The sequence below is a fragment of the Myotis yumanensis genome, unplaced genomic scaffold (assembly GCF_028538775.1).
Source record: "Myotis yumanensis isolate MYYU_CA2020_CCGP unplaced genomic scaffold, mMyoYum1.0.hap1 SCAF_23, whole genome shotgun sequence".
Lineage (NCBI taxonomy): Eukaryota > Metazoa > Chordata > Mammalia > Chiroptera > Vespertilionidae > Myotis > Myotis yumanensis.
In genome coordinates, this window is record NW_027223774.1 from 7,437,970 (window position 1) to 7,461,066 (window position 23,097).

Here is a 23,097-nt window from a genome sequence, read left to right on the forward strand (position 1 = left end):
CTTCTGAAACTTTAATTCCTTAAGCATACAAATCAAAAATCTACAATAAAGTTTCTTACTTTTTAAGCCAAATTCTGCCCCAGTAGCCTGGCTAAGGAAATGTTCCCACCCTACTTACAGATCGGGACTTCTGCAGCTGATCGTGGGCTTTTGTGTGCAGTGAAATATCTCCCCACCTATACGGTGAATTCTTTCCCACCTCTTTCCTCCATTTATTTGTTTATTTTTTTAAAAAACGCACTTTTGGATCTCTCGGGTGGAGTCTTCAGACAGCTGGTGCTGCAGTCCCCAAGACCATCCTTCTGTCCTCAGTCATGGCTTGTAATCTGGTCGCCAGCAACCTGAATCTCAAACCTGGGGAGTGCCTCCGAGTGCGGGGCGAGATAGCCCCCGACGCCAAGAGCTTTGCGCTGAACCTGGGCAAAGATGACAATATGTGCCTGCACTTCAACCCTCGCTTCAATATACATGGAGACATCAACACCATTGTGTGTAACAGCAAGGATGGCGGTGCCTGGGGGGCTGAGCAGCGGGAGTCTGCCTTCCCCTTCCAGCCGGGAAGTGTTGCAGAGGTGTGCATCTCCTTCGACCAGGCCGACCTGACCATCCAGCTGCCAGATGGATACTCATTCAAGTTCCCCAACCGCCTCAACCTGGAGGCCATCAATTACCTGACAGCTGAAGGTGACTTCAAGATCAAGTGCGTGGCCTTTGATTGAAGGCAGCCAACCCATAGCACCCAATAAAGGCAGCTGCCTCTTCCCCCTGAAAAAAAATAAATAAATAAATAAAAATAAAAATAAAAAAACGCACTTTTGAGGGCTTTCAATAATTTGCTAGAAACTACCGATAAACTTGATGAGAGCCTCAAGAAATCTAATGAGACCCTCGATGTTGTGATAAAGGACCAACTAGAAATTAAGCATTCACTGACTGAAATAAAGAATATTATACAGACACCCAACAGCAGACCAGAGGAGCGCAAGAATCAAGTCAAAGATTTGAAATGCAAAGAAGCAAAAAACACCCAACCGGAAAAGCAAAATGAAAAAAGAATCCGAAAATACGAAGATAGTGTAAGGAGCCTCTGGGACAGATTCAAATGCACCAACATCAGAATTATAGGGATACCAGAAGATGAGAGACAGCAAGATATTGAAAACCTGTTTGAAGAAATAATGACAGAAAACTTCCCCCACCTGGTGAAAGAAATAGACTTACAGGTCCAAGAAGCGCAGAGAACCCCAAACAAAAGGAATCCAAAGAGGACCACCCCAAGACACATCATCATTAAAATGCCAAGAGCAAAAGACAAAGAGAGAATCTTAAAAGCAGCAAGAGAAAGAGACTCAATTACCTACAAGGGAATACCCATACGACTGTCAGCTGATTTCTCAACAGAAACTTTGCAGGCCAGAAGGGAATGGCAAGAAATATTCAAAGTGATGAATACCAAGAACCTACAACCAAGATTACTTTATCCAGCAAAGCTATCATTCAGAATTGAAGGTCAGATAAAGAGCTTCACAGATAAGGAAAAGCTAAAGGAGTTCATCACCACTAAACCAGTATTATACGAAATGCTGAAAGGTATCCTTTAAGAAGAGGAAGAAGAAGAAAAAGGTAAAGATACAAATTATGAACAACAAACATGCATCTATCAACAAGCGAATCTAAGAATCAAGTGATTAAATAATCTGATGTACAGAATGAACTGGTGATTATAATGAATCAGGGACATAGAAAGGGAATGGACTGACTATTCTTGGGGGGGAAAGGGGAGTGGGAGATGCGGGAAGAGACTGGACAAAAATCGTGCACCTATGGATGAGGACAGTGGGTGGGGAGTGAGGGCGGAGGGTGGGGCGGGAACTGGGAGGAGGGGAGTTAGCGGGGGCGGGAAAAGAGGAACAAATGTAATAATCTGAACAATAAAGATTTAATTTAAAAAAATGTCACTATGGATTCAAAAGTTATTTTATTCACTGCTTCATCATCTTTGCTGTCATTGTTTTGAGCTCATATTTCCTCATATTTGGCCAATGCAAGTCCTATCAACTTGGCTTCTGTGTATTTTTTTAATCCTTACCTGAAGATGTTTTTTCATTGATTTTTAGAGTGGAAGAGAGAGAGAAACATCAATCGGTTGTCTCCCGCACCCACCCGGATGCTCTGACCATTGAGCAACACTGGCCAGGACAACTTCTGTGTATTTTTGACACGTTCCAACCATTTTGTGAATACTTTATTTTGGTCCAGGTGCCTTTATTTTCCTTGCCCCAGTGCTGGAATCACTGATTTCTCCAAGGTGTCCTAGGTTTTTAAGATGCAGAATTGTATTTAGAAACAACATTCAGGGTGCTAGATATCCCCCTTGCTACTGAGGTCATTGCTTTTTAGGCTCAGTGGACAGAACTAGGAATCACACTCCTATATATATCTGTGTATGTATATAACCATGAATCACACTGCTAATTCTCATTTAAATCCAACACCTTGGACTCATCCTAGTCTTCCCCCTCTCCATGTTGTTCCTCTATTCTCCAACAGTGTCAAGATCTTTCTCTCATTATTCTAAGAATATTTACTTATTTTCTCAGCCCCTAGAATACACAGAAAGGAATTTTAGAGTAGCTAATCCATACTTTGTGAAAAACTTACTCACTAGAGTTAATTTTCATTTATAGTTATTTTTTTTCCCAAGTGTTGGGGTGCAGAGTTAAAATACAGTGTTGAAAAGTTACTTTGACATTTTCCAAAATCACTTTGGTGTGGTTATGAATAATATATAGTTAAATTAGTTATTTTATATTTATATTCTATTTTAGAAATTTTCTACCCATGCTTGTTTATATTTATTTTTGTATGCAAAACATTAGCATGGCTCCAGATGTCAAAACTATGCTGAAAGTTTTGTATAATTTTGTATACAAGTATTCAACAAAGAAATTCATGTGATTTTTTTTTTTTAGTTTATATACTTTCCACAAAAAAATTCATACTTTCTGATTGGTGTATCGAGATTCTTAGGATATATACCGAGAAGTGGGATCACTGGGTCAAAAGGCAGTTTCATTTTTAACTTTTTGAGGAAATTCCATGCTGTTTTCCACATTGGCTCTACCAGTCTGCATTCCCACCAGCAGTGCACAAGGGTTCCCTTTTCTTCACATCCTTGCCAGCACTTGTTGTTTGTTGATTTATTGATAGTAGCTATTCTGACAGGTGTGAGGTGATACCTCATTGTAGTTTTAATTTACATTTCTCAGATAATTAGTGATGTTGAGCATCCTAATATATATAAAGAACTAGGTGCTGTCACGACCAAACGGGCGACCAGTCACCATGAAGTGCTTGGAGCACCTCTCAGTCCTGCCACCTGCCCTAGCTCCTGAGCTACTCACCATGAGGGGGGCTGGCGGTGGGGCGAGACTGGTGACTGTTGAGCAGCTGTGGCGGGCTGCTTTGCGGGATGGCCATGAGCTTAGCGGAGCAGTAACCTGGGCGGCAGCGAAGCAAGCAGTTGTGGGATGGGGGAGTTTCATGATGCGAAGTAGTCCCGGGGTGTGGGGAGCCTCTTGGAGCAGTGGTGGGGCGGGGGGAGTTTTGCAGAGCGTCAGCAAGCTTTGCGGAGCAGTAGAGGGGTGAGGGGAGCCTTGCGGAGCAGTTGTGGGGTTCGGGGAGCAGTCGAGGGGCCACGAGCATCACGGAGCATGCTGGGGCGGGGAGCTTCACATAGCGTCACAGGGTGGCAGAGGCCATGTGACGGAGGCCAGGGTAGGCCTAGGGACCCTAACTGTGCATGATTTTGTGTGCGCTGGGCCTCTAGTCCTATCTAATAAAAGAGAAACATGGTAATTAGCCATACCTCCGCTACCCTTCCCATTGGCTAATCAGGGCGATATGCAAATTAACTGCCAGCCAAGATGGCGGCTGGCAGCCAGGCAGCTGGAAGCTAACAGGAGGCTTGCTTGCTTCAGTGACTGAGGAAACCAACGTTCCCCGCCTGCCTTGCCGGCCTCTGAGCTTGCAGTTTGAAACATTGTAACAAATATAGAAGCTAAACAAAACCCCAGAAACCTGCTTTCAGCAGGCCGGGATCTCAAAGCTGGAGTTGATACAGTGTTTCGATTATAGAACCCAAACAAACCAGATACTTGCTTTCAGCAGCAGAAGCCTCAGAGCTGGAGCCAGAGCTAAAGCTGGCCCAGAATAAAAAAGAAAAAGAAAAAAAGGAGCGGTTGGGAGCTTCAGTCACCCGCCAGCCTGAAAACAGCCCTCAGCCCCTCACCCAGACTGGCCAGGCACCCCAGTGGGGACTCCCACCCTGAAGGGGGTGTGACCAGCTGCAAACAGCCATCATCCCCTCATCCAGGCTGGCCAGGCACCCCAGTGGGGACCCCCACCCTGATCCAGGACACCCTTCAGGGCAAACCAGCCAGCCCCCACCCGTGCACCAGGCCTCTAACCTATATAGAAAAAGGATAATATGCCTCCCAGCACCGGGATCAGCGGAGCTGCGAGGCCTCCCGGCAACGGGATCAGCATGACAGGGAGCAGTGCCCAAACACACTGACCGCCCTGCGGCTCTGTGTGTGACAGGGGGCGGGGCCACAACCTCCCTATCCACCCTGCTCTGTTCGTGACAGGGGAAGGCGCCCCAACCCCCTGATCAGCCCTGCTCTGTGCCTGATAGGTGGGAGCTCCCCAACCCCCTGATTGGCCCTGCTCTGTGTGTGACAGGGTGCGGTGCCCCAACCCCCGCCCCTCCCCCCCCCCCCCCCGCCACGGGCCCTGCTATGTGTGTGACGGGGTAGAGCCATAACCTCCCCATCAGCCCTGCCCTGAGTGTGACAGTGGCAGCACCCCAACCCCCTGATCGGCCCTGCTCTGTGGGTGATAGAGGGCGGCGCACCAACTCCCTGGTCCGCCCTGCTCTGTGTGTGACAGGGCACGGTGCCCCAACTCCCCTATCGGCCCTACTCTGTGAGTGACAGGGGGGAGCTCCTCAACCCCCTGATGGGCCCTGCTCTGTGCATGACAGGGGGGAGCTCCCCAACCCCCTGATGAGCCCTGCTCTGTGGGTGACAGGGGGGAGCTCCCCAACCCCCTGATGGGCCCTGCTCTGTGCATGACAGGGGGCAGTGCCCAACCCCTGATTGGCCCTGCTCTGTGCGTGACAGGGGGCAGCGCCCCAACCCCCTGATTGGCCCTGCTCTGTGCATGACGGGGTGGCGCCGCAACCTCCCCATTGACCCTGCCTTGAGTGTGACAGGGGGCAGTGCCCCAACCCCCCAATTGGCCCTACCCTGAGCGTGACTGAGGGTGGCATAGCAACCTCCAATCCGCCCTGCTCTGTGCATGACAGGGGGTGGCGCCCCAACTCCCCAATCGGCCCTGCTCTGAGCCCGACCAGGGGCTGCACCTAGGGATTGGGCCTGCGCTCTGCCACCCGGGAGCAGGCCTATGCCACAGGTCGTTATCTCCCGAGGGGTCCCAGACTGCGAGAGGGCACAGGCCGGGCTGAGGGACCCCCCTTCCCGCCCGAGTGCACAAATTTTTGTGCACCGGGCCTCTAGTATTTTCATATGTCTATTGGCCATCAGTATATCCTCTTTGGAGAAGTATCTATTTAGATCCTTTGCTCATTTTTTAATTGGATTGTTTGTATGTTTTTTGGTGTTGAGTTTTATAAGTTCTTTATATTTTTTTGGATATTAACCCCTTATCAGATGTATCATTGGCGAACCTAACCCACATTTTAAAAATACTCCCCAAGCAATCCTGCTGGAGTATTAGTTGTAGATGAACATGTGGGAAACAGGTACCTAGATGGTGTTTGGAGCTGGGTGAGGCCTGAGATGGGAATGTGAGGAAAAAATACCGTTGGCCAATCCACAGTGTCCCCATATTAGGAAACATTTGCACTTTACTTGGATTTTCTTGATCTAGTAGCAGTGGTAATTCTTAGGCTGGGATGAAACAACAGGAGAGATCTCCAGACTCGTCCTGTATGTTCTCAGCTGAAGGGGACTTCCTGGATTTAAAAAGTACAAAGCTTCTATTCAGAGGCTCATAGAAATCACTCTGGGGTGGCTCACAGGGAAATTAATCAAGCATTCCTGGAGGCTCTCTCCCAGTGAGGTCATGAAGCTGAGGCTGAGGCAAGACTTCCATTTCCTTGCTTTGCGTTTTAGCCACAAGGTGGAGCTCGGTTTCTGATAAGTTTGTTTTCATTAGCCCTGGACATACCGAAGCCAGTCAGCCAGGATTGTTTGCTAAGGCTGCCTTTGACCCGTCTGCTCTCTGTCCTAGTAAGTGCAAATGTAGAGAATTGCAGTGTTGATATGAATGGGTTGCCTGCTTCAAGCAGCCTGAATCCAGAAGCTATGAAGCTCTCCTGGTATTAAGGAAAAAGGAGCTAAATTTGATGGAACTATTTTTTTCAAATGTGGACTAGAACAAACCCAAGGGGAAAAATGGATAAAAGATAAACATGAAGATCAATACATTTTTGTAAAAGAAACAACCGTGTATCACCAGCAAGTGAAGACATCAGTACTCCACAAGCCATCAGCCACAACCTGCTTTTCCTAATCACTTTTCCTCCTTCCTTCCACTTGTAACCACTATCTTGACTATTGTGGTGACCAATTTATCACTTTTCCTTTATAATTTTACTACATAGTGACATATCCCTAACCTGTATAGTGTAACTTTTAAAAAATATAAATGGAATTATGCTATCTATACGCTGTTGTGTCTTATTTTCTCAAGATGATATCTAAGATTCATTTGTATAGATGTAGGGTTTTTTTAATTTAAAAATGTTATTTTTATTGATTTCAGGGAAGAAGGGACAGGGAGAGAGAAATAGAAACATCAGTGATGAGAGATTCATCAATTGGCTGCCACCTGCCTGCCCACTACTGGGAATTGAGCCCTCAACCTGGGCATGTGCCTTTGTGCCAGCAGTGGCAGCAGCAGAGATGTGATGGGGGCGTTGCCTTCCCCTGATCGCCAGGTCGCCTCCTGCCCCTGAGGGCTCCTGGACTGTGAGAGGGGTCAGGCTGGGCTGAGGGACCACCCCCCTCCAGTGCATGAATTTTATGCACTGGGCCTCTAGTATAAATATTTTTTTTGCCAATATGTTAGGAAAATATTTTACACAATAAAGGGCAATTTGTGAGTGATTATTTGAAGAAAGCAAGAAAAGAGGCTGAGTACCATTATGGATTGATTTTATTTCAAAACACAGTCATCAGTCAACAGCCAGAGTACTTTATTTGAAATAGAAAGTCAAAACCTGAGGTGGTCACAAAAATTTAAACAGAATGAGGATTTGTAAAAATTGTGGGCATGGGGATAAGAGTTCACTGGACATGGCTCAATTCATGACATGCGTATAGAGATAATTTTAATTGGACATCAAAGATTCTCACTGACACCTGCATGATACTGTTTGTTTCATTAATTCAATAACTAAGTATTAAGTATCTATCACACATCAGACACTATATCACATATCAGGCATTATTTTACACTTTGGTTATCATGATTCATTAGAGAACAGAACAGACCAGATCCCTGCCCTCAGAGAGCTTATATTGTCATATGTGAAGGAGGCCATACCATTTCTGTAAATAGTTATACTGTTTCATGCCAATAAATTTGATAGTTTGTATGAAATGCTACATTTTTTGAAAGTCACAGTTGATTAAAACTGACAGGAATAGAAAAATCTCGAGATTCTAACCACTACTCAAGTAATAGAGCCTGTTATTAAAACCCTTCTCATAAAGAAAACCCCAAACCCAACTGGCTTCACTGGTAAATTTCTCTAAACATTTATAAAGATATAACACCAGAGAAAAGAATCAGGGAATCACTTCCCAGCTCTTTCCAGGAGGCCAGTATATGTTGGTGTAAAACCTGACACAGGCATTAGAGGAGAGCAAAAGAACAGACCAATCTTCACATAAACATGAATGCAGAATTCCAAACCAGTCAAGTAAGATTTATTAGAAATATATAAAATACATCATGAGCAAGTCTGGCTTATTTCTAGGAATACAAGGCTACTTTAACATTCAGAAATGAATATAATCACTGAGCCAGCGTAGCTCAGTGGTTGAGCGTCAACCTATGAGCCAGGAGGTTATGGTTTGATTCCCAGTCAGACCACAGGCCTGGGGTGTGGGCTCAATTCCCAGTCAATGATTCTCTCTCATCATTGATCTTTCTGCCTCTCTCTCTCCCTTCCTCTCTGAAATCAATAAGAATATAATAAAAAATGAATATAATTTATTATGTAAATGAAAGGAAAAATATAATATGATCATCTTAACATATTCAGAAATGCATTTGATACAATGCAGTAGCGATTCATGATTTAAAAAGGAAGAAACTCTTATAAGCTGGGTATAGAAAAAGAATTCTGTAGTCTGATAAGAAATGCTTACAAAACAGCCATAGGAAACATCTTACTAAATGGTGAGGTACCAAAGTTGTCCCCTTAATATACTCTCTCATCTAAGCTTTATAGATTCCCCATCACTCTTTCTCTTCTCTACCCTTGTAATCTTTACCACCTCCACTAACCCCAGGGTATATGCTGTGGTGCCAAAGCCAAAAATGACAGAAATAATACCCGTAAGTCCATTTCTTCCGACCATTCTGAGGGCACCAAAGTAGTTGTCATGATGAGTGGCTCATTGTGGCCCAAGGTGATATGAAGGTGGAACCGGGATCAGGGTAGGAACAGGCAGAGCTTGAAAATGTCCCCCTGCCTCCTCACATTGCCTGTAACTCAGCCTCTGCAGGAGGGGAAGCAGATTTGATTGTTGTATCACTGGCTGGGGCTGAGTCCTCGGTCAGGGCCCTCTCCAGGCTGGCAGGCAGAGAGTGGATCAGTGTCTTTCGGAAGTCTTGGCCAATGAAGACATAGAGCATTGGGTTGAGGCAGCTGTTGAAGAAGGCCAAGGATCTCACTGGGTTAAGCAGGATAGTAAGGATTTTGTACGTACTCCCGAACAACAGCTCTGTGAGCCAAATTGTGTGCAGAAGGGCAACCAGTTGAAAGGGGAACCAACAAACAAAGAAGGAAACCACAACAGCAGTGAGAACCCGTAAGGAACGGCTGGAATTAATCATGCCTTTCTTAGAGAGCTTGACAGCAATGAGCCCGTAGCAGATAGCGACGATGGACATTGGCATAGTGAAGCCAATGACAAACCGGATGACCCCTCTAAATCTCAGTATGAGGCCCCCCACCACCAACCAACGGTATGAAAAGTTGTCATCTGTAAAGATGAAAGTACAGTACACATTCCCACTGTTATCACTTACTGTAGTCAAGAAGATGAAATTTTGCAAGGTAAAGACTAGTGCAAGAATCCAGGGTACAATGATCAGTTTTGTAGCCAGAGTTACAGTGCGGTGGTTCTGGGTCCAGACTGGGTGCAGGACACAAATACAGCGATCCAGAGCAATGAAAGCAATGAGGAAGACACTTCCAAACAAGTTAATGTCCACTACAATGTAAATTAACTTGCATAGGAACCAGCCAAAAGGCCATTGATTTTTCATGATAATTGACACCATGAGGAATGGTAGAGTGGCCAGGAAAGAGAAATCAGCTAAGGCCAGGTTCAGGTAACACAAGGTGGTGACTGTGCGTGCCATCCGGAATCCAGCCACCCAGATCACAAGCCCATTGCCCAGGATGCCGAGAACAAAGGTGATCCCTTGAATCACCAATGAGACAATCTGCACAGCAGTGTAGCCAGTAGACTCATGGAGCATCTCATCAGATCTATTCAGAGCGATGACTAAGTTGGTTTCCATCTTGCCCGCACCTGAAACATTTCAACAGTGGGAATTTATCAGCTGTGAAAACATCAGACCAACATCAACTTTCACTATAGCTTCCTCTCCAAATAAGATACCCACTCTACTGAACTTTGTAGCTAGTAACTATTAATTTGACAGACTCTTGGCTGTTCCTTTGGGAAAGGACAGTTCTCCATATTCCCATAATTATTAACATACATTCCACCTATAGGTTAATTACTTAATCAAGAGTGTTACAAGGCTTCTGTCCATCAGCAGAATCCTGAGCTGAGGGTGTATAAACAACAGAAAATCAATGGGAGGCATCTTGGGCACAGTGAGGGAGCACTACACTCAGAGTGAGTATGGTCACAACTCTTCCACCCATGACTCAATGAATAGATGCTGGCAGGCTCTGCAACCTCTTCCAGCCTCAGGATCTCACAGACTCCCAGCTTCTATTCCTCTTCCTGTGAGAAACCTTGACCTACTGTGGTGGTCATCTCACCACAACTCCCCACACATGGCTCTTGAGGATTGCATTGGTGAATATGTTGTTAGTCTTAGACTGTGGTTTGAGTTTATAGCCGAAGAGGATCTTGAATAGTTACTGGTAATATGTACTAATATGTTACATCCTGTGTATTCTGTGCTAGAAGAGGTCAGAGAAGGGGGCCCTGCTCTGTATTCAACCCTGTATTTTTTATTGTCTCTGTTTGATATGCAGTTCTTCTCCATTTGGGATGCAAAGAATTTTCACCTACTGTATAGCTTCAGTGTCTGTGACATAAAGAATATGAGATTAATAGATTTAGTTCATATTTGTGGGGGTTTTATTAGAGACCCGGCTTTATATTTAGTGGTGATCTAGTTACCTATGTAGGGATCTAGTTTGATCTTCATCAACTCTATAATGTCCATTGTTTCCAGTTTTCATAAGAATAAATTGATATTCCGAGCAATTAGAAGACCTGTGGAAGTCACTTAGCAGGCAAGGGCTAGAGGAAGGACTTGATCTGTCTTCAAGTCCTTCCTTCGCTACACAGCTGTAACAGACATTGCTGGATTCTGTTCCAACATCTGTTCCCCCATTTTTCTTTGCTATCCAAACCCAATTTTGAAAACTTTTCAGGGAAGATGTCTCTCAATTTTGGGGGTGCCTATGTACATTTCATACTTGTAATAATATTGCACGACATCCATTTTGAGCCCTCTTCCCCAAGGGGAAACTGTGTCCCAAGGGTTTCAGCAGTTTGTTCACCATCACGAGCCCAGCCAGTCAGTATACAGCAAGCTTTGAAAACCAGATTGAACCAATTCCAGAGCCACGGCCTTTTCCTCTGCAAATAGTGCCTTTTAAGGATCTTCCCAAGATTACCTGGAGATGACCATAATCTAGCATGACAATTTGCCTCAATCCTCCGTGTTCATTCTTCTTTCCTTCTTTTGTCTTCACTCATCACTTTTACCGAATCTTCTATGGGATATTGCTTAATGGAGTGCAGGGTTTCTCAACCTTGGCAACACTAACATTTGGGACTGGATAATTCTTTGTTGTGGCAGACTGTCTTGTACATTGTAGATTGTTTAGCCACATCCCTGGCCTCTAGATATTACTACATATTATCGAATAGATGCCATTAGCAGCATCCTTCTGTTGTGACAACCAAAAGCCTCTGCAGACACTGTGAAATGTCCCCTGGGGGAAAGTCACCCCAGTTGAGAGTCAGTGTTATAGTGCAGTGCTGGGCTCAGGACTTAAGTCAATCTGTATTCTAATCTCCTCTCTGACACCTGCTTTGAAGGTCTGTTTCCTCCTTACAGAATGATGTGATTTTGTGGTTAGTGTGGTTTGTAGGTGAAGATTAGATGAGAGTAGACATGGAAATATTTTAGGCTGAACCGACTGCCTTTAACATACGGGAACTCTTGGTGCTCACCAGCCTCTGTCCTGTGTCCTGAGATTCAGTCCTGGTTTATACATTGTGGAAGCTCAAATTCAGGTCAAGAACAATGCTCATAATAACCATAATGACTACTTATGACATTTTCACGTGCCAAGAGCTCCTCTTTTAACTCTCACCACAACTCTCATGGCTTTTGAGGATTACATGCATGAATATGTTTTAAGCACTAAGAATATTTTGCGACTTTGTAAATATGGAATCATAGTGGCTGTAATTAGTATAACCATTGTACAGATAAGGAAGTGAAGGCTTAACCTGGTTACATTAATTGTTTGAAACGTCCATTTAGAAAGAAGCAGAGCCCACATTTGAGCTCAGGCAGATGGCTTCCACCAGAAATGTGCTCTTAACTTACTCCCACCTCATATTCCTTAAACAGGGTCATTTTCTTTCTACCCACCCACTCAGCACCTCACAGCTCATTCAGGAGCTAGAATGTGCTCAATAATGTCTAAAACATTGGTTTAAAATATGTTGATACAACAGGGAAGGATGATTGTGCAATGGCAGGTGGAGAAAGGTCATTGAGGTAAAGTTGTGAAATTATGAGCCCACTCAATAAGGGTGGAGGAGAGCCTGTGTTCCACAGACGGTGCACGGATGGATTATGATGGCTGCTATTTGGTGACTCATAAAAGGTGTCATTCACAGTACAGTTTATCAACTCCTGTGAAGCCATCCTTGCTTTTGATAAATATCATCCATCCATGGTCCTGGCAGAGGAAGTGACCTGCCCAGTGTCTAAATTATTAAGGGTAACTGGATTTATGACCACAGATTTCAGAAATTTCCTATTAGTTTACTGTTTCTTCATCATGTTCCCATTTTCATGCTTTGAAATAATTGTTTCAGTTCTGCTTCCTCCTAAAACTTCTTAACATTTTCTCAATTCCCGCTCTCACCTGATGCCCTTGCCTCATATTTTAATGAGACTATGCTAGTAATTATTTATGAACTTTTTAGCCTTCTCTCAAGCAAACCCTGTAATCTACCTGCATCTGTTTTAGTGAATAGAGTTCCTATTCATTCCAGTTCATAGAGTGAGTAAATCAAGAGTTCTTGTTCATTTCTTCTTCAGGGTTGCTTTCTATCCCTCTTTCTGTCTCACCTTTCCAAGAATAACCCTCCAGCAGTATCACTATTCTTTTCTTCCAAAACATCCCCAAGATTTTCTTTCTACTAAATCATTCTATGCCACAAACATGATCATATCCCCTTCCTTCACAAAGAAACTGCCCTTGCCCCTGTTCCTTCTGGCTTCAGCCCTGTGCTCTCAAGAAAATTCTTTCAGTGAATTTTGTCACCTCAGCTTTTTTTTTAAAAATATATTTTTTATTGATTTTTTTACAGAGAGGAAGGGAGAGAGATAGAGAGTTAGAAACATCAATGAGAAAGAAACATCGATCAGCTGCCTCCTGCACATCTCCCACTGGTGATGTGCCCGCAAGCAAGGTACATGCCCTTGACCAGAATCGAACCTGGGACCCTTCAGTCCGCAGGCCGGTGCTCTATCCACTGAGCCATACTGGTTTCGGCTCACCTCAGCTTTTTTCCTAAACTTCTGAAAACTGACTTAGGTCCTGAGCACTCCATAGACTGTGCTCTCTGTAAGAAGGCCTGTGGCCTCCATTTCACCGCTCCAGTGGTGCCTTCTCAGTTTTTATCCTGATATCTCAGTGATGTATGATGCCATAAATCCTTTCCTTTACCTACAACACACACTTGGTTGTCTTTATAGCTCAATAGACCACCTCATCTCAGACCAATTTACTAGCTTTATTTATTTTTTTTAACATTTTTTATTGATTTCAGAGAGGAAGGGAGAGGGGAGAGAGAGATAGAAACATCAATGATGAGAGAAAATCATTGTTCAGCTGCCTCTTGCACATTCCCTACTGGGGATTGAGCCCACAACCCAGGCATGTGCCCTTGACTGGAATTGAACCCAGGACCCCTCAGTCTGAAGGCTGATGCTCTATTGATTGAACCAAACCAGCTAGGGTCAATTTACTACCCTTTTCTCCTCCCAAACCCCACATTGCCTAGATCACACTCTTAATTCTTCCATCCTCTTAAATCTGTCCCTCTCAATATTTTGTGTTTATTTGGAACTTACACACTCAGTTGTTAAATCTCTAAATCTGAAACATCCTTGCATCCCTTTTCCATGCCCATCCCATCCAAGTCAATCAATTCTATCTACAAAATAACAGGAATGAGAAACCAAGATGGCGGCATAGGTAAACACCGGAAATTGCTGCCTTGCACCACCACTTCAAAAATACAACTAAAAGACAAAATGGACATCATCCAGAACCACAGGAAGGCTGGCTAAGTGGAAATTCTATAACTAGAAGGAAAGAGAAAAGCACACTGAGACTCAGAGGAGGTGCGGAAGTAAAGTGCAGAGGTACAGAGGCGCATGTGGAAAGGGCTGGCAACTGAGGACACGGTTGTCTTTTTCAGTCGGGAGCGAGTGTCAAGCTCCCGACTGCTCTGAACTACAGTTCTGGGCGAGTCTCTAGGGACCCAGACTCATATGGGGAGAAACTGAATTGTCTGGCATAGGTCAGAACTCGAGGGCAGCTTTCTCTCAGAGGTGCTTGCAGCGATTACCGGGACACTGAGACGCGGGGCCTCTTAGGGTAGGACTGAGGATCCGCCTCAGCTGTTTGCTCTGTCCTGTTGATCCCCTGAGACCCCACCCCACCCCACCCAAGCTGTGTACAGAGGCTTTTGCATATGAAAGGCCTGGCCCTTTGCAATCTGAAAATTACCTAACAAATTGCAGCTGGGTCAGAGAGACCCAGAACTTCCAAAAGAAGGCCCAAGGCCCCACAGCAGCTTGCATTGCTTCACAGCTGGGCCTCATTTGGGCACCTCCAAACCCCAAACAAAGAAGAGGAATTTGCAGATCTCTCCATAGCTCCTGCTGGGTAGCCTCAGGAAGAGGCTAAATTAGCACCTCCTTAAATCCAAGAGCCAGTGTATCCAGTGGTCAGAGTGGTACCATCCAGATTACAACTCCTCAGATCCATAGGGGACACACTCAGGGGGCAGACTCAGTGAGCACCAAAGCCCCACTGAAGCAAGTCTTGCCCCAGAAGGGTGTCTCCAGCACAGAAGTTCTCCCACCCTAGACACAGCTGATTCTCATAGCCCATTGGCCTGGAGGTCAATCCCTCCCAGTGTTACCTACAACAATCAAGGCTTAACTACAACAAGACTGTGCACAAAGCCCACAAAGGGGTGCACCAAGAGTGTCCACCTCAGGTAATTGGGGAGGCTGAGCCACTGGACCCTATAGGACACCTAGCACAGAAAGCCACTCTATCAACACAGGGAAGCATAAAAAATGCGGAGACAAAGAAACAGATCACAAATGACAGAAATGGAGGAAAGCAAACTACTGGATATAGAGTTCAAAACCAAACTTATAAGGTTTTTCAAGAATTTTCTAGAAACCACCGATAAATTTAGTGAGACCCTCAAGAAATCTAGTGAGAGCCTTGACGATATGAATAAGGACCAACTAGAAATTAAGCATACACTGACTGAGATAAAGAATATTATACATTCTTCACCGATACAGCTCCTAGGGCATTGGAAACTAAAGAGAAAATAAACAAATGGAACTACATCAAAATAAAAAGCTTCTGCACAGCTAAAGAAAGCATCAATAAAACAACAAGAAAGCCCACTGCATGGGAGAACATATTTGCCAATGTTATCACCGATAAGGTTTTAATCTCCAACATTTATAGGGAACTCATACAACTTAACAAAAGGAAGATAAACAATCCAATCAAAAAATTGGCAAAGGACCTAAATAGACACTTTTCAAAAGAGGACATTCAGAAAGCCAAGAGACATATGAAAACATGCTCAAAGTCACTAATCATCCGAGAGATGCAAATCAAAACAACAATGAGGTACCATCTCACACCTGTCAGACTGGCTATCATCAACAAACGACAAGTGCTGGAGAGGAGGTGGAGAAAAAGGAACATTCGTGCACTGCTGGTGGGAATGCAGACTGGTACAGCCACTATGGAAGACAGTATGGAGTTTCCTCAAAAAACTAAAAATGGAACTCCCATTTGACCCCGTGATCTCACTTCTAGGAATATATCCCAAGAAACCAGAAACACCAATCAGAAAGGATATATGCACCCCTATGTTCATGGCAGCACAATTCACCATAGCTAAGATCAGGAAACAGCCTAAGTGCCCATCAGTACATGAATGGATTAGAAAACTGGTACATCTACATGATGGAATACTATGCTGCTGTAAAAAAGAAGGAATTCTTACCATTTGCAACAGCATGGGTGGAACTGGAGAGCATTATGCTAAGTGTAATAAGCCAGTCAATGAAGGAAAAATACCACATGATCTCACTCATTTATGGAGAATAAAGACCATTGTAAACTTATGAACAAAAGTAGATACAGAGACACAGCAGCCTCAAATAGATTGTCAAGCTACAGCGGGAAGCCTGGGGAGGGTTGGGGAGCAGGAGCCGGGGGGGGGGGGGGGTTTATAGATCAACGGAATTACTTGTATGCATGAATATAAACATAACCAATGGACATAAGACACTGGGGGGTAGGGGAGGCCAGGGGATTGTCAAGGGCGGGGGAAAAAAGGAGACATATGTAATACTCTTTGTAATACTTTAAGCAATAAAACAATTTTAAAAAAAGAAAAAAAAAGAATATTATACAGAGTTCCAACAGCAGGCTAGAAGATCGCAAGAATCAAGTCAAAGATTTGAAATACGAAGAAGCAAAAATCACCCAACTGGAAACACAAAAAGAAAAAGGAATCCAAAAATATGAAGATAGTATAAGGAGCCTCTGGGACAGCTTCAAGCGTACCAACATCCGAATTATGGGGGTGCCAGAAGAAGAGAGAGAGCAAGATATTGAAAACCTATTTGAAGAAATAATGACAGAAAACTTCCCCTACCTGGTGAAAGAAATAGACTTACAAGTCCAGGAAGTGCAGAGAATCCCAAACAAAAGGAATCCAAAGAGGACCACACTAAGACACATCATAATTAAAATGCCAAGAGCAAAAGACAAAGAGAGAATCCTAAAATCAGCAAGAGAAAAACAATCAGTTACCTACAAGGGAGTACCCATATGACTGTCAGCTCATTTCTCAACAGAAACTGTGCAGGCCAGAAGGGAGTGGCAAGATATATTCAAAGTGATGAATAGCAAGAACCTACAACCTAGATTACTTTACCTAGCAAAGCTATCATTCAGAATTGAAGGTCAGATAAAGAGCTTCACAGATAAGAAAAAGCTAAAGGAGTTCATCACCACCAAATGAGTATTATATAAAATGTTGAAAGGTATCCTTTAAGAAGTGGAAGAAGAAGAAAAAGGTAAAGATACAAATTATGAAAAACAAATACACATCTATCAACAAGTGAATCTAAAAATCAAGTGAATAAATAATCTGATGAACAGAATTAACTGGTGAATATAATAGAATCAGGGGCATAGAAAGGGAGTGGATTGACTATACTCGGGGGGAAATGGGTGTGGGAGATGTGGGAAGAGACTGGAAAAAAATCGTACACCTATGGATGAGGACAGTGGAGGGGGGTAAGGACATGGGGTGGGGTGGAAACCAAGTCTAGGGGAGCTATGGGGGGAAAAAAGAGGAACAACTGTAATAGTCAGAACAATAAAGATTTAATTTAAATAAATAAATAAAGCAACTGGAACAATTTTCATCACCATTAACTTTGTCCATAGACCTTGTCTGGTTGCAGATTTGCACGAACCTTCCAAATAGCTTGTTCTTGCTTCTGATGATACCCCTCCATCTAATCTATTCTCTCTCTACATATAAGCCAAATGATCTTTTATTTTTTGGGGGGAGGGTTGGTGGGGGGCAAATCCATACTTTATTATTTTTACTTTTTTAAATTGATTTTAGAGAGGAAGGGAGAGGGAGAGAGTTTAGAAACATCAATGATGACAAAGTATCATTGATCAGCTGCCTCTTGCATGCCCCACACTGGGTATTGAGCCCACAACCCAGGCATGTGCCCTGACCAGAATCGATCCTGTGACTCCTGGTTCATAGGTCGATGCTCAACCACTGAGCCATGCTGGCCGGGCCGAAACCATGCTTATGGAGAGCCGCCCAGACACACTTAGGCGGCTTTGGAACATGGTGGGACTTGGTAAGAAGTGTGTGTGTTGTTGGGGGGAGGGGGGGAAACACACATTCTGGGCCCTGGGAGGGTGGACGCTGCTCTCAGAGGCCTGGACTAGATGGGGTGGGAGACCGAGTGACCGCGCCCTTTGCCATAAGGGATTGCCCAAATGATCTTTTATAAACACAAATCATACCATGACATTATTCTGCTCAACACCCTTCAATGGCTTCCAAACTCCTAACTCACACTTATCAAGTTCTCCTCGATCTGGGCTGTGTATTCCTCACATACCTACTATCCTCTCACAGAGTGTTAGGATCCACACTGAATTCCTTTGATTTCTTGAACATGCCACGCTTATTGCCATATCAGGACTTTTGCATCCTCTCTTCCTTCTGCCTACTTTGCCCTTCCATTCAAGCTTCTCGCATCTGGCTCTTTCTGAATATTGCTATCTCAGCTTAGATATTATATTCTCAGAGAGATCCCGCCTGATGCACAGTGCAAAGCAGCTATTCCAGGAACAGCCTATATCATCAGGGACTGTCCTTGTTTATTTGTCCATTCATTTGTTTTTTATTCAAAATACCCTGTACATTAGTACATATGCTACAGAAGATTACATATTTCATTCAATGCTATATCCCTATATTTATGTTGTCCAATAGAACCAGAGTTGTGAACCTCATCTGTGACTTTAAATTTTGTTAAACAAAATAAATTTTAATAATATATATTTTTAACTCAACACATAGAGACTATCATTTCAGCATAACCAATCTGAGAATTTTCAATGAGACATTTTCTCTTCCTTTTTTATATTAAGTCTTTGAATATATGAAATTCATTTTTTACTACACTCATCTCAGGTCAGACTAGCAAGAACTCAATAGTCATCTGTGGCAAGTGGATTCTTATTGGACAGTCCAGCTCTAGAGCTCAGGAGGTATCTGCCACATAATAGATGCTCTCATAACAATTTTTAAATTCTCAGGCTTGGAACTTACCACCAACTGAGATCTGTTCCTGTGGCCAGTTCCTGTCTTCCTGTGGAGTAACTCAGGGAGGAGGGCTTCAGCAGATGTGTATTGAAGGACAAGGGGGAGGGACAATGGGGCTCAATCAGTCATGTGACAAGAGCTCAGAGCTTCTTGCAATTTCCATAAAACACTCTGAATATGTTGTCAGCTTATTCTTTTTAGAACCTCGGTGTTTGAATATTCCCCTCTCCTCCTACCTGCTGTGGGAGACAGGAGTTCAGTGCTCTAAATATCAAGTGTCAAGGATGTTTTGTGTCCAGGCCCTTTCTCTTTCAGAAATTCAGGGAAATGAAAGAAACAATTACTGATGTGAGAGGATTTGGAGGCAAGCAACAAAAAGCACTTAATAGTTAAAAAAAACACCTTGTTTCTGCACTCAAACAACACTTCAGACACCATAGGTGTGGGTTTGTTCTGTACTGAAACGTTCTCCAATTCTCTGTGGACCTGACCTGGGTGTTCTATAATCTAATTCAGTCTGACACTGTCTGGAATTAGGGTCAGATCCTACAACGTAAAGGGCTCAGTGCTACAAGGCTACCCCACTTCAGGTGCCACTTGGGAGTCCCAGGTTGCCAATTGTGCTTAAGACTAACCAGCTGTAAATCAGGAGACCCCATAGTCCCCCTCCTCTGGTACAATGATTTGCTAGAATGACTCACAGAATTTAGTCAGGAATTTACTTGTACTTGTTTAGTAGGTCACTAGAGGCCCAGTGCACGAAATTTGTGCAAAGGGGGGGGGGTGTGTTTCCCTCAGCCCAGCCTGCACCCTCTCCAATCTGGGACCCCTCAAGGAATGTCCGAATGCCGGGAACCTACCAGGATCGGGCCTAACTTGGCAGTCAGACATCCCTCTCACAATCCAGGACTGCTGATTCCCAACTGCTTGCCTGCCTGCCTGCCCCTAACCACTCTCCTGCCAGCCTGATCGATGCCTAACTGCTCCCCTGCTGGCCTGATTGCCCCTTACTACCCTCCCCTGCAGGCCTGTTCACCCGTAACTGCTCTCCCCTGCAGACCTGTTCCCCACAAATGCCCTCCCCTGCAGGGCTGGTTGCCTCCAACTGCACTTCCCTGCTGACCTGGTCACCACTATCTGCTCTCCCCTGCTGGCCAGGTCACTACCAACTGCCCTCCCCTGCTGGCCATCTTGTGGTGGCCATCTTGTGTTCACATGAGGGTGGCCATCTTTGACCACAGGGGTGTGGCCATCTTGTGTTTTGGAGCGATGGTCAATTTGCATATTACTTCTTTATTAGATAGGATTATTAAGAATACAACTCAGAATAGCCAAATTGAAGAGATGCATTGGACAAGGCATGGGGGATGTGTGTGCACATAGTTTTCAAGTTCTCTCTGGGGCATTACCCTCCCAATACCCTGATGTGTTCAACTACCTAGAAGCTCGTCAAGTCCTATTGTTCAGGAGTTTTTATGGAGCTTAATATCCTGCACCTTCCCAGCTATTGTTTCCAGAAGTCAGTATGATGAGCTGAAATGTAATCACTTGGTCCTACTGAGGCTACCTAGGAGTCCACCCTAACATAACTCATTAGCATAAATTCTGGTGTGATCCAAAGGGACTCCTCATGATAAAAAGATAGTTCTAGCCCTAGATAGGTTGCCTCAATGGATAGAGCATTGGACCTCAGACTCAAGAGTCCCAGGTTCCATTCTGGCAAAGGGCCTGTACCTCAGTTGCAGGCTCTATCCCTGGCCCTGGTTGGAGTGCGTGTGGGAGGGAACCAACCGCGGTCTCTCTCTCTCTCCCCTTCCCTCCCTCCCTCCCTCCCTCCCTCCTTCCCTCCCTTTCTTCCACTCTCTAAAAACCCTCAGGTGAGGATTAACAAAAATAAATAAATTAAATTAACAGAAGCGTGCAGGAAAGTTTTAAAAAATAAATAGAAGACACTTCTATCATTTAGGAAATTGCAAGTGTTTAGATGCTGTTGTAAGAACCAGGGACTAAGACCAAATATTTTTTTGCATTTGAATATTTATTTTGAGTTCGCCTTTGCCAATGCATAAGGATGTTATGTTACACATTAGATGACAACGTGTGAGTGATTATTTGCGGAAACCAAGAAAAAAGGCTGAGAACTACTGTAGATTGATTTATTTCAAAGCCATCAGTCAACAGTTAGCCAGAGTACTTTATTTGAAACAGAAAATCAAAATCTGAAGTGTTCTTAAAAAGATAAACAACTTGAGGATTTGTAAAAATTTTGGGAATGGCAGCAAGAGTTCAGTAAACAGGCCCCCATTCATGATGAATTCAGAGTTCATTTAATTAGACGTTAAAGGTCCTCAGTTGATACCTGGACAATGCTGTTATTTTATACAACTCCTTCTTGGGTGTCTATCACATGTCAGGCGCTATTTTACACTTATGGTTTTGGGGTTCATTCATGAACAATAAAGGCCAAACCCTGCCCCCAGATAAATTACATTCTAATTATGAAAAAATACCCCTACCAAGTACTGTAACACAGTTTTCATACTGTTTCATACCAATAAATTTGACCATTTGGAAAATATGGCTAAATTCCTTGAACATCACAGATTACCAAACCAGACAGAAGAGGAAATAGATGGTCTGAATATCTGATAGTTATTAAAGGAATTGAGTCTGTTAAGAAGTCTTCTCAGAAAGAAAGCCCAAGACTCAACTTGCTTCACTGGTGAATTCCTCTAAACGTTAATAAAAAATATAACACCAGAGAATAGTATTGGAGGAATCACTTCCCAGCTCTTTTTCTTTTGATGTAAAACATGATATGGATATAAGAGGAAAGTAAAAGACCAGACCCATCTTTACATAATCATAAATGCAGAAATTCCAAACCCATCTAGTGAGATTAATTAGAAATATACAAAATGTATCATGACCTACTGTGGTTATTCTATGAATATAAAGGTAGTTTAACATTCAAAAAGAAATATACTTTATGATGTTGTAAGTAAAATGATAAAAATAATATGATCATCTTAATAACTGCTGAATATGCATTTGATATAGTCCAGCACTTATTCATGATTTAAAAAAGAAGCAAACCATTAATAAAGCAGGATTAAGAAACTTGTTTTCAGATTAAAAAACAGGTAAAAACAAATCTACAGGAAACATCTTACTTCATGATGAAATGCTAAAGTTTTTCCCTTAATATACTCTCTCATCTAAACTTTACAGATTCCCCATCCATCTTCCTCTTCCTATTCCTGTATTCTTTCCCATGACCACCTACCCCCAGGGTATAACCAAAAATAAAAGCAATATACCCTGATGTCCATATTTTCCCCCCAAATCAGGGGGTCACCAAAGTATTTTTCATGATGACTGGTCCATTGTGGAGAAGAGGCTATTCACTGATGTGATCGCTGCCAGACTGTCTGGCTAGATCCACTAGATTCAGGCCAGAGCAGAGATCGCTTTCCAGAAAGTTCCTCAAAGACAGTCCACCCCCTCCCAAAGCCCCTGGCATGCTGGTTCCTCGGCCGACCCCTCACTGTGTTTTGTGCAAGTATATAGGCATTTTCTTCTTATCTGAGGTGGGTCATTCTCCAGTACCTCCATCCATCTTCCCTGTCCTATAAACTCCTTATCACCTGCCCTGTGGCAGGGAGGACATCCGTGTCATCTTGCTGCCTCCCAAGCTGAGCCTTGTATGTATGTTCCCTTAATAAACTGAGCGTAATAATGGGGCCCTCAGTCTCTTTCTACAGTCTCCTGGCCAGGGAAATTTTCCCTAACGCTCAGTATGACCTAAGGCAGTGATGGCAAACCTATGACACGCGTGTCAGAGGTGACCGCGAACTCATTTTTTTGGTTGATTTTTCTGTGTTAAATGGCATTTAAATATATAAAATAAATATCAAAAATATAAGTCTTTGTTTTACTATGGTTGCAAATATCAAAAAAATTCTATATGTGACACGGCACCAGAGTTAAGTTACGGTTTTTCAAAATGTTGACACACTGAGCTCAAAAGGTTCACCATCACTGACCTAAGGTAAGGTGAAGCTGGAAGAGGGAGCAGGACAGGAGCAGGCAAAGCTCATAAATGATCCCAGGCACC

At 43.6% G+C, this 23,097-nt stretch overlaps 2 protein-coding genes across 2 annotated transcripts; one reads left to right on the plus strand and one right to left on the minus strand.

Moving 5' to 3' along the window:
- Nucleotides 1–255: 255 nt before the first annotated feature.
- LOC138999594 (galectin-1-like) lies at nucleotides 256–774 on the plus strand. Its single transcript, XM_070401761.1, has one exon. The coding sequence runs from the start codon at nucleotides 315–317 to the stop codon at nucleotides 717–719; it is 405 nt and encodes a 134-aa protein (XP_070257862.1). The 5' UTR covers nucleotides 256–314; the 3' UTR covers nucleotides 720–774.
- An 8,019-nt stretch (nucleotides 775–8,793) lies between these two features.
- On the minus strand, nucleotides 8,794–9,846 carry LOC138999753 (N-formyl peptide receptor 2-like). Its single transcript, XM_070401974.1, has one exon. The coding sequence runs from the start codon at nucleotides 9,844–9,846 to the stop codon at nucleotides 8,794–8,796; it is 1,053 nt and encodes a 350-aa protein (XP_070258075.1).
- Between the last annotated feature and the right edge of the window lie 13,251 nt (nucleotides 9,847–23,097).